We start from the raw sequence: 12,457 nt of genomic DNA, 5'->3' as shown, positions 1-12,457 counted from the left end.
GATACCAATACGTATGGGACGAGTTTTTTCGGCTTCGGATGAGATTTAAAGACATGACTTATAGTTCTAAAAATAAAGTGGAAAGAAGCATTAACTTTTCTTTTTTTTAAAGTAGGTTTCATATTTCCTTGGAAATTGTCTTTTCGTTTGATCTTTTTCTTTGATGGGTATTTTCTCATAACTCAACCCACCATCGTATCTTACTTCTTGCCTTTACCAATAGTGAGCATTTTGAAAAAAACGTTTCTTTCTTCACAGTCCTTCTTACTTGTATGGATTTCTAATCACCAAACCTTGTATATTATATTATGATACAGGAAGCTTCTTTATGCAAGAAACCAACAAATCAGGCAGATCAAAGATTCCTAGAGATTGGCATTGATTTTCATCTATGGGCTAGGCTTTACCCACCTAATCATGAAGCCCAAGATGGAAAAAAAAAATCAGATTCCAACTGTTAGAAAATCATGATCAAGCATTCAAGCTGATCAACATCTATGGATCAGTGGGCCCAAACGGTATCAGCAAATCACATTAGGTTTAGAGAAGCTTCCCTGTGCGTCACACATCTGTGATTATTAAAGGGATACTTTTGATTAAAATAGGGAAGTTGTTGGGGGGACAAAGAAGTTGGAAAATGTGGAGGAGAGAGTGACTGAAGTTCAGGTTGGCCTTTTGGAACCTTGCCAAGGAAGACTATCCTTAACTTTTTCTTTCTTTCCCACCCTTTTGATGTTGATGATGATGATAGTTTTTAAATAATTATTATTAGTAAGGAAAAAAACCCAATAACTTTTTTCCTGTTGTGAACAAACCTTCATATTTGTTAGGTCTTGGAAGCTATATATGTGCAATAATTGTCCATATTACCCTAGCACCAAATGTACTGAGAAGAAAAATAAACTGTGCCTATTGAGGGATGTGTAGAGCAGCGATAGATTCACATAGGTGTGAACAAAGAACCCTTTCGGCAAATCGTAAATCTACAATAGCGATAACTGTCTTGAAGATTTGAAATCTAACTCTATTTCTATGATTTGTAGCCTAATACCTAGGCATCTTAGAAAATCTTATGAGCCCATCTCTTCTTAAATGTCTGTTCTCATGACTAGCTATTTACTACCAGAATCATGATCATCAAACAAAGTGATCAAGAAATTTGACGGTGTGGATTGAAGTATATATGTGTAAAAAGTGTTGTTTGTGGGACCATGATCAAGTGGAATGGAGTTGAAAAGACAAAACTGTAAGATGGTTACTCAAAGGGGTTTAGTATTAGTTTATGGAAAAGGGAGGGAACCTCACGTGCACCTTTTCATCCAAAATGCTTTTCAAGCGTGCCCACCCACTCCTATAAAATATTAGAGAGTCACACAGCACATGCCCACACTCTACACACTTCAACTAAACTACCCATGCCAATGCCACTCACTGTCTGTCTTCCTAAGACTTTTATGTTCTTTTTCATAGAGTTATGGGCATTATTTTACCCATTACTCAACTTGCTGGAGCGCTTGAGCATGCGCGTGCCATCAAAACATAGGCATTCCAACGGCTATATACCATATTCCATCCAAAAGAAGACAATCAGTAGCCCACTCAAGACACCCCCCCAAAATTGAAAGAATCTTGTGAGACCCAAAACTTCAGCTAATTCGACTCTCACAAAAATAACATGAGATTGCATAAAAGAATGCCAAGACCAGTCAAAGGAAATTAAGAAAGATCAATGACATCCGAGAATAATATTACCCCCAAGCTCCAACCGAATTAAACTAGAGCATCACAAACTTTTTTGGAGCTGACAATGTCCACTCCATTCATTGCGAACAATGCACCAAGACTTACACGTTCCCTAATCAAATGAATAGACACAATTGACACATGCGGATCAACAAATCCAAGAGTTTATTGTCGGAAGCTGTTGAGTTTAGTCCCACATTGGACACCCATTACCTTGTCTTTCTCCTTGTAAGCTCTTGAGCCTCTCTACTCATTGCCAATTGGTTTTGAGGTGGACCCCCAAATTTATCATGATATCAGAACAAACCTTTCTCTTCTCCACGTCACCCAATTCATATCTCCCCGTGCTTTGACCCAATCTGGCCCACACATTACCAATTGGTTTTAAGTTGGACCCCCAAACTTACCAAGGGCCCAAAATCCAATAGTAGGAAATGAGTTCATGAGAAAAAAGGAGTCCAAATTTTTTGTTCACAAAAAATTGTTCTAAGCTGACGAATCAATGACATGATGCCACTTTTGTAGAGAAAAGAGTAAAATCCAAGTACTTAACCACCAAACTCATGTTATGCGATTTTCTATTGGTCTAATCAATCACTCATTTTTTTTCAATACACGTGTTATCATACCATAAGATTCATCAGTTTAGTACGTGTATTTGTTACCAATAAATCTCTATTTGAGAGAATAACTGAACTGAACCCCCCCCCCCCCCCCCCCCCCCCCGCCCCCGCCCCCGCCCCCACGCACACAAAAAGAAAGAAAGCTAGGCTCCAACTGATAAAAATTCAAATAACTAGAAACCGATATTACAGAAATGTTCCACTCATTCCTATGCTTTATTTCCGTCATTTTGTTTTTGAACTAAGGGTGATACAATACCAGATCTTCTATTCATTTTTTTCTTTCTTTCTTTATTTTTTTACATTTCCACATCTCGGTACTAATATGGTAATCTCATCTCTCCTAAATCTTTGCTTTAGCCACAGCTGATTATAGTTAATGAATTGACTGCCAAACTGGAGATAAAGTCATTAAAAAAAAAAACAAAAAAACAGCTTCAATAGGCAATCATCAGGGAGAGACTTGTGTATCTGCAACAGGTTTATGATTTGCGATGTGGGAGGAAGAGGCTTTGTTGATTTCATTGCGTGATTCTTCCCATAATTGCTGCTCTATCCCCATTTTCCTGAGTTCCATCATACCTCGCTCAACTGATGACAAAATAAACAACATTACGGAAAACCCATTTTATGTTATAAGCTTTTAATATCTGTATAAACCCAAGAAGAGAATATATATATTGGAATCAAACATTTCTAAATTTAGGATGCTCAAGTAGCTACATATTGGTCTGAAGATTTGCAACATATGACATCTTTTTAGGTTTTTTTCTTCATCGGTATTCCCCTTGTAACATATGTTTTCGAAGCACTTCTTTTTTTTTTTCTAAGTACCAAAAAAAAAAAAAGTTGTTGAGAAGGAAAAGCAGGGGGTCCAATTTACCAATCCAAAACAGAGAAACAAGAAAAATAAAACCACCTGACCCTAAGGGTGACCGATGGACCTAAACTCACCACTAATACTTATTATTTCAATTTGGGCTCACTGCATCTTCTATAAGTATATCCATACCCTCTCTCATTATCTCAATTCATATTCTTTTTGCTGTTCTTCTCTCTCTTTTAGAACCTTCAACTTGTATGCTCCTTCTAGGGTTGTAATTGGCCTTCATAACACATGAAGGTTGGCCCTAAATTTTATAGAATCAATTGATGAGCATTTACACACCATGTTCAGGACATGTCCCAGAATACAGCTGAGCACTTTTCTAGGAAAATGTACTGGTTTCCACCATATTTTTTGAGTCGTGCTGGGGTGACACAGGATTTACTGTGATTCTCACAATTCTGACGTGGAGATTCATACATAACCGTAGATGGTTTTTACTCGTATCGCGAGGAAACACATCTATGGTTATGTGCACATCCCACGTCAGACTTGTGAAAATCACAGTAAATACCCTGCGTCATTCCAGCATTTTCCATATTTTTAAGGTGGTGTCAAGAAACTAGGAGCTATCTTATGCAAATGAAGCATTCAAATGATTATAGATAAGTAGAAATTACCGTCGACAGCATCATGCAATGTTGGTGAACGACCACTACGGCTGATCCAAAATTGCAGTCTTTCTTCTGCAATATCTTCTTCCACCCCATGCACTTTTGCTCTTCTCCAGAAATATGTAAGCCATGACTGCATGTAATAAGTATGAGTTGGAGACATGTAATACTCAAAGCTGCATATTGTATTTGACAGATAGGAACCAATCTCCTCTCGAAGTTCGGACTACGTCACAAGTTAAGAGTAAGAAATTTTTAATACTATAGTTCATGTTAAGTGTATGATACAGAAAACTGGATATAGAACTAATCAAACACCAATAGACAGAGTATTGTTACACCAAAGAGTTAGAAATGGAGCCAATCATACATGCTATAAATAAATGATTACTAGAAGACACATTATCAGTCTGTACGACATAAGGTTCTATTATTAATCGTGATAATCTGACTACACCAATAAAGATGATCTTTGTATAAGTTTGTGTAATATAGAACCTTATGTCATACAGATTGATAATGTGTCTTCTAGTAATTCTTTATTTATAGCATATATGATTGGCTCCATATCTAACTCTTTGATGTAGCAATACTCTGAATATTGGTGTTTGATTTGTTTGTAAACAAACAATTGGAGGATAATAGATGAAAACACAATATCTGAATAAAGTGAGATTTAATTGAAAACATATATCCATGTGTCTGACACACAGAACAGCAGCACTGCTTTAACCGCAAATCCCTCAATGTTGCACTACCCAACTTTTGTTTCAAATTTCAATAGAGATGAGAAAATCTATTTGGGAAAAATATTTACTCTTGACTTGCAACTGCTAACTAGCTTACAAGTTTCTACAGTAATTGGTTGAGTTTCTGGCAAACTAAAGATGGTGAGAGAATTCAATATATCTAGAAAAGGCAGATTGAAATATTAAGTTTAACTTCAGGACCCAATCTAAAAGACTGAAGTTGCCTTTTTATTAGGGTTTAGGGTTTAGAGTTTAATATTCAACCTCAGTGGCTGTTCACCGAAAGTTGGAAAGAAAACAGGCCCCTAAAAATCCAGGAACTTTGCAAATATTTCTTGGTATAAATATATAATGAATTTTTATCAAAATGTGATCAACTTTTGACTAAATTAAGATTCCAGGTCACTATTCATTTTAATTATCAAAATGTGAACGTGAAAATCTCGCAGGTTTTCAAGTGACGATCTCAGAGTTTAAAGTGACAATCTTGCAGGCTTACTACTTTTAGCGAGATCGTCACTATATAAACCAGCGAAATTGTCACTTTAAACCTGAGATCGTCACTTGAAAAACCTGTGATCTTGAACGTTCATGTTTTGGGAATTAAAATGAACAGTTTGCTGGAATCGTAATTTCGTCAAATTAAGCTCATGAAATGGTAATTTACCCTAATCTACCAAGACAAGCAAAGGAGTGTCAAAGTTAGCGAGTAGAAGTGTAACAGTAAGGAGATAAAAAGAAAAGAATGGAAGAAAAGGAAAGTTATAAACACAGATACGATCCAAATAAAACTACAAAGAAGTTAATGCCAAACCTCCTTGAAAAGAATATCTTCTGACTCCTCTTGATTCAACTCTGCAAAAAAAAGTGGGGGGGGGGGGGGGGGGGGGGTTGTCACTATCCTTGGTAAAGGGATTTTCAAAGAGTGAAACATGCATGTGCCAAACCCATATATCATCCAAAGAAGCCAATGGCCACACCAACTCCTAATCTAACTGCTAACAGTTGCAAAGGTGCATTGAGGAGGAAGAAAACTAGCCCACTCTTAGCCAAAAAATCTGAGGCAACCATTCAGTGAATCATAAGGATGATTTACCACTAGCATAGTGTAACATACATGTGGTTCACATGTAAGTGGACCCCGTAACTCCATTGTACCCCGTAAGATAACTCTACCAAACAAATCTAAACAGATCAAGCGTAACCATCTTTTTTGCCCCCTCTTCTGGAGGTTAAGATGGGAGCCACAATCTCTTGGCTCCTGTGCAGCATATCAAACATTTGTCACAAAGGCTCAAGTCCAATAACAATCAAATCTGCAGGCTTTTTAGTAACCATTCATTTTTGGGAATGATTCACCATAATTTTCTGCCTATCACATGTGGCAATTAAAGATTATGGAGAATCAGATTTGGTCTATTCTTTGCAAGGAAATCTCCTAATCATCTGTTTGGTCCATTTTTTTTTTATATATAAGGTCTACACATGGCACACCCCAAATGGGTGCCACCAGTACGGATGTACTGTTTTGCCTTTGGCTTTACCGGATGGTTATGTGAAGCTGCCTCAAGCTTAGCATGTCTCCAAGATTTAAAAACATAGTGCAATGGAAAGTGAGATATTTTACCAAGTGCTTCAATTATCTTTGGATCACCAGGTGACTTCAGATCTGATAACATTATACCAACAAGGAAAAAAAGTATTTAGTGCACAACAAGGAAATCTCATTCTCTCATAACTATGAGAATGAAGCTATTGAATCTGAAACCAATTCAGCATCTACCAATCAAACAGTTCAAGAAACTATAATTAAAGGTAATTTTAACAAACAACAAATATTGGCTGCAAGGACTTGTCTCCTGAAACAAAAAAAAAAGGTTCCAAGCCTGAAGTTACATGTTAGTGTAACATTCATATAAATGTACATTCTAAATCTAAGCATTTTTGTTTTCACTAGGCATGTTCTAAATCTAAGCATTAGTAGTAAAACAAACAAATACTTTCTTTATACTTATATAGAACAGAATTTTAACAAGAGCAATACAATTTATGAAAGAAAGTTGAAAATAAAAAAGATAATAAATACTCTTCAAAATGTTGGATATATTAAATTGACGGACACTAAACTTTTAGCTGTGGATGTAAGAAAAAGAAAAGAACCAAGCAACAACTTAAATGATCCTGAATACCATCAGATTAGAATTCATTTTCTCAAGTTTCAATTGAAAAGAATAATCAATTTGAAGAAGGAATTCTTCCAAAACAGGCAGTAGTAGAAATGGGGACAAGTATGTTGTAATTACAAATAATAAGACTAACCTGAGATGGATTGTTGAACCAAATCGTGCCATCGGTGTTGGGATAGTGCAAGTACAACTGCATCCTCAACCTTGAGAACAAGAGCGATAAAAATAAGCATGTATAGCCTTTCAAGAAAAAGTAACACTTAAAGAGTTATCTTAAAAGAAAAATGGTAAAAGTACACATATATGAATGAAACAGTAGAGGTACACAGGAAAGTCAATTCTTTCGGCATAAAGAATGAGGTTCACCAAAAAACAAAAACAAAAAGTGAACTAAATAGAAAATAAAGCAAAAAAGATAACCGAAGCTACCTTTAAAGAAGCTAGTTCTCTCAAGCCCATTTCAACTGAAAGCATACTCTCAATATTCCCTTCCCCAGTTAGATCACTCAAATCCCGTGCAAGTTTAGCCCTGTCTGAATCATCAACACCTGATGTCGTAGATATGAGTGCTTGATATAATAATAGATAAATATATTTTATCCATGAAAGAGATGCAACAATGCAAATCAAACTAGAACAAATTCCAGCTTTTGCCTTCAGATTAAAGGGAAAGAATATGATTGATCTAGATTACTGTGGGTAACCTTGATAACAAGGGCAACCCATTTTCCAAGAACATGACACGTCTGGTGTTTTGTTCACTTGCCGAAAACATGCCCATACATTTTCAAACAAATCTACTGTTTTCAGCCACTCTTTATATATTGGTATATTATTTACTTAATAAATAGAATATTTCTAAAACATTTTCTTAATACGAACGAAAATATTTTTGAAATGTATACTTCAATGGGTTCAGTGTTTCAAGTTTGTGGGTAAATGTATAGGAGACTTCATATTAGTGTGAAACGTGTCTGTCACATAGGTGGTGACTAACCATGTTTCCAAGATTCTTCTTTGGCCTTTTGTCCAGCAGAAATGACGACTTCAAAAGGCAGGGGCGCAAGTGATGACCAGTGCTCATGTTTTGCAACTGCAATATCAGCACAGATACCTGCAAAAGCAAAAAAGCAACCTACGTGAAAAAAATGTGATTGGGCAACTGTAAATGAACCAATTCATTTTAAATCAAAACAAGTCGAGAACAAAAAAGCAGTACAAAATACTCTGAATAAGGATAAACAACATAAATCTTACAAATAACATCTAAATATTATGAAAAATTCTACACAAGAATAATGCTTAAAATCCTAATGCACAATTCCATACATAAAATTGCTCGAGTTCTCAAAAAAACAAAAAAACAATCTCACAATGTAATGGACATAGATCTCAATAGTTTCGTAAGATTTGTCGACCACATCAAAGTTTAGAACAAGAGTAGGAAGCCATGGAGAAATTTTGTACATGTTTCTATTATTACTCATAAAATTTATGAATTTTGAAATGAAGGATAGACAATAATCCCTTGCCTCCATGATGAAGTAAAACAAAGTATTGACAATTCTTACCATTTTGAACAGCTAAACCCCAATAGCGAGCAAGCCAACACCTCTTGAGAACAACTTCCTCCTGAGATGTAGAATTGATACTACTATTTAATCTCCAAAAAGTAAATCACACATATTGAAAGACATCCACAGCAGTACAAATTACAAACCATCTCTTCCTGAGTCAAGATCATTCTCTGTGTCATTGAACGAAGAACTTTTGTTTCATATTCTACTTCTTGGGACTGTTCCATAACAGCTGCAGCCTCTTCTTTTGTACTCTGAATTGAAGCAAGACAAATGAAAGAATTAAACTACACTATACACCAGAAACATATGTTTAAGTTTCGCAACAATAAGAAATAAAAATAGAGTGCAGGACTGCCTATATATTTGCACACTTTACTTCAATTTCTGACAGAAGAGCTGAAATTTCCTCAACTCTCTCATCATTCGCTTGTATTGCAACTTTAAAAGCAGCCTGAAGTAACGCATGTTCGACAAAACAAAAAAAAAACAAATGAGAATTATGCTTAATTATTAGTCATTTATGTATTTACAACAAAATATAATTAACTTGTTAGTACCTCTTTTTCACGCAGTGCTGCTTCCTTTCTGTTAATGAATAAATCACAATCAAAACATAGAAAGAAATCAAAGAACGGCAAGGTGGACTATGTCAAAACACCAAAACTACCTGCTCAACCATGTTGCTTCTAGAGATACATCTTCTCCAAGAGAAGCGACCTATGAAATATGAGAACTGAATAGTGAAAAACAACTCTCATCATTATGACAGTATTAAGAATTCTAGAGGAGTATAAAGGAAAATTAAATCTGTAAAAAAAAATTTATAAGTCATGTGAATGGTGTATCGTAAAACCAACAAAAGGGAAACAGAGAAAATAGTTAACTAACAGCTTCATATCAAGCTTTCTTGGTTGGTATTTTGCTCAAAAATAGTCTACCGTGTTATAAATTCTCAATCCAAATCATTCAAAAGGGGGAAAGGATTTGCCACAACATGAGAGGAAGACAACAAAAACTAACCAAAAAGAGGGCAATTCAGAGGTAAACTGCATGATCCGAGTCCAGCCCCTCTTTCATTGCAAATACCAAATAAGAAACATTAATAACTAATGATAAATAAACCTGTTTCTCAAGTTCCCTAGCTCTGGCTTTTGCATCTTCACATCTTGCTTCTGCAAGTCGAAGCTGTACAGCATATATTAGTGTAAATGTTATACACATTACATGATATGGGAAAGTAAAATAATGACTTCATTAGGGAAACAAAGTAGCGAACCTTGTCAATAATATTATCATTCTCTTCTTGTAGCATGTCAAGCTGCAATGTGATCGTGTAAGCAGCACAACAATTATGCAAGGATTAAATTTCCAAATTTCGTCAATAAATAACAAAATTCCCATTTTAGTCACTAGTTTACGTTCACAACAGAGTTGAAATGTAAATGGAATTCTTCAAATCTATTTCAGAGGTTATTTCTATAAAAGAAGATGATCGATAATGAGAGTGGCATACCTCATCTTGAAGTGCAAAAGCTTCATGTTGATTTCCCATATCTTTTGATTTGAGATGCCCCATACCAGACAAAAACCTTCAATGCATGTGAATTTAAAATACTCAATCTATCAGAAGAAAAGAATATACCTCCAGTAAACTATATTCCTATAATATTAATTTCTTTTTATTGTGATAAAATTTAACAATCCGATTGAGGCATAATCCCACATGCATGTATTTGCCTACTTGCCCCTTCCCATGCACATGTGATGCATGCACAAACATACATTCAAGTGGATTTATTCGTTGAGTAAAACATGTAGCTAAATTGGTTGGCATTCTGTGCACGCATACAAAGGCATGCATTCAAAATTGAAAATGAGGGCAGTCCAAGGCAAGATCTTAACCCATCTATGTTTCAAGGACTTCATTCTTTGCAAGAAACAAATTGTAAGACAGGATCGAAGATATTTCTTTACCTGTCTTTTTGCCTATTAGTACGAGTTTCTATTGGTGGTATAGTAACTGGAGTCATAAGTGATGCTTTGCTATTTGGTACCAATGGACTTCCATCTGATATAGAGCGAATTGGTGGAACATGCCGACCTAACTAATCAAAACATGAACATATTTTTAATTAAAACATTTATGCACATTTTCAATAATAAAATTATGAGGAAAACAAGAGGATGAATTGCACACAATCAAATTCTCTGGTATTAAATTTCAATTTGACAAAGATCACATTAACATCCAAAAAATTCAAAATTCTAAAATACATCAATTTTTATCTACAGCTCCTAATTGTCAAAAAAAGGAGTGATTTTTAAAATAAAAAAATATATATATCAAAACTTCATTTTGACAAAGATCCAATCTAACTTGAATACTAAAACTCTCCATTAATTAGACTGGAACTCGGTAAAAGCATCCAAGTCATCAATACTGTTAATCATTATCTCCCTCCCACAAAGTCACTCAAAAACATATTGAAACAAAGTTAGATACCAAAAGTCCAATCCGAAAATATCTCTACGTTATTGAAACTACATAAAACCAATAAACTTCAAACACAATACTTCACAGTAACCTTCAATTTAACTTAAAAAGTTCAAAATCAGATTCTAAAAAAATTCTTTAAAAATAAAATAAAAAAAGTAGATTTGTAAAATTACCGAAGGAGATGAAGATCTATTACTAATATTGGTGGAAAAAGAGAAGGACGGAGAAGCGGTATAATTGAAGAGTGTATCATCGTCTTCATCATCTTCTTCGTCGTTATCGTTAGCTATCTGTGACGCCATGACCTTTGCGAGTCGCTTTGCAGCAGCTTTGGCAGCTACGTTCTGAGTTCTCTTGATGGTGGAGAAACTGGACGTTAAAGAAGACCGGGTCTGGTGGTTGGGGTGAGCCGGAGACATAGAAGGAGAAGATGAACCGGTGCTGGTCGAACCGTCACTCATCTGCCTTGAATAAACAGGACTTCTGCTTCGCCTCAAATCCATCACTACTTATTTACTAAGTAGAAGCAAAGGAGAACAGAGCCTCTGTAAAATAATCACAACTAGAAATTGACTGTTAATTGCACTCGAATTCGATGGAGAGAGATAGAGAGACAGAGAGAGAGTTGGGGGCGTAAGGTTCGAGGAGATAATCAGCGTGGAATCTACTGATCAAAGTAGGTGGAGGGAAACAGAGAGACCAGGTCTTCAATTTGATTCTTAACTGAACTAACAGGAATAAAAAAGAAGGAAAATGCTGAAATGACAAAAAGTATTTACTGCGATTCTCACAAGTCTGACGTGGGATGTGCAGATAACCATAGATGTGTTTCCTCGTGATAATATTAAAAACCATCTACGGTTATGTATACATGTCCACGTCAGAATTATGAGAATCACATCAAATCCTATGTCACCCCAGCACGACTCATAAAAATAAAAAAAATTGATTCGACCGCACATCAAAACGAGAAAATCCTCGAGATTTATAAATCGGCATCCCAACCATGTCTACGTGACATTACGATCCCAATAAGAAACACTTTCCTTACAAACTTAGTAAGTTTTCAAATCTTACTAAAAGTTGTTGGGATCAAATGGACCACCACCACAGCGTTCTAGATTTCTTGGAAAAACACAAATAATCGTTTCAGAGTTGCATCCAAAATATGCTTAGAGTTTGGACTCGACCATGGCTTGAGGTTGGAAAAGATCTTTTATAAATATAAAGTCATTGGTGAAGGGATCCAAAGAATTCATCTTTCTTTTAATTATTGATCTCTTTTTTTATTTATCAGCGGATTTGATCGTATGTTTGACAGGAAATGATCCCTCTTGGCTGTTGCCATCTCATAATGCAGTTTGGTCAATATATCGTTTCTTACTGGTCAAAAGAACGTCACAAATTAACAATTTAAATATTGGAAATTTTTGGAAATTTTCTTTTATACTAAGAGATGAGAAACATGAACAAAGGAAATTTAAAATTCAAGTAAGCTATAAAAATGGTTGTTATATCATAACAAAAACACCCTATTCATTCCATAATGAAATCATTCATAATTGTAGTCATAAAGTCA

The 12,457-nt window shown here is 35.3% G+C and overlaps 1 protein-coding gene across 5 annotated transcripts; it reads right to left on the bottom strand.

Annotated features, from left to right (window-relative positions):
- Positions 1 to 2,512: 2,512 nt before the first annotated feature.
- Positions 2,513 to 11,727, bottom strand: LOC147395160 (coiled-coil domain-containing protein SCD2-like). 5 transcript variants are annotated; one of them, XM_086454301.1, is made up of 17 exons: positions 11,052 to 11,727; positions 10,356 to 10,486; positions 9,895 to 9,970; positions 9,658 to 9,699; positions 9,504 to 9,566; positions 9,049 to 9,098; positions 8,939 to 8,966; positions 8,758 to 8,832; positions 8,522 to 8,632; positions 8,373 to 8,433; positions 7,799 to 7,915; positions 7,231 to 7,334; positions 6,935 to 7,004; positions 6,243 to 6,284; positions 5,430 to 5,470; positions 3,873 to 4,092; positions 2,513 to 2,957 (listed from the first exon to the last, which is right to left on the bottom strand). In XM_086454301.1, the coding sequence occupies exons 1-17, from the start codon at positions 11,379 to 11,381 to the stop codon at positions 2,818 to 2,820; spliced, it is 1,701 nt and encodes a 566-aa protein (XP_086310427.1). In that variant the 5' UTR covers positions 11,382 to 11,727; the 3' UTR covers positions 2,513 to 2,817. The 5 variants fall into 5 exon arrangements, with proteins under 5 accessions (XP_086310427.1, XP_086310426.1, XP_086310428.1 ...); XM_086454300.1 differs by having other exon boundaries at positions 7,231 to 7,349; positions 11,052 to 11,714; XM_086454302.1 differs by having other exon boundaries at positions 3,873 to 3,999; positions 7,231 to 7,349; positions 11,052 to 11,705.
- Between the last annotated feature and the right edge of the window lie 730 nt (positions 11,728 to 12,457).

The sequence above is a fragment of the Akebia trifoliata genome, chromosome 9 (genome assembly GCF_017979445.1).
Source record: "Akebia trifoliata isolate Shusen 1 chromosome 9, ASM1797944v1, whole genome shotgun sequence".
Taxonomy (NCBI): Eukaryota; Viridiplantae; Streptophyta; class Magnoliopsida; order Ranunculales; family Lardizabalaceae; genus Akebia; species Akebia trifoliata.
Note: the sequence above shows the minus strand (reverse complement) of the source record. Positions and strands in the feature narration are given on the sequence as shown.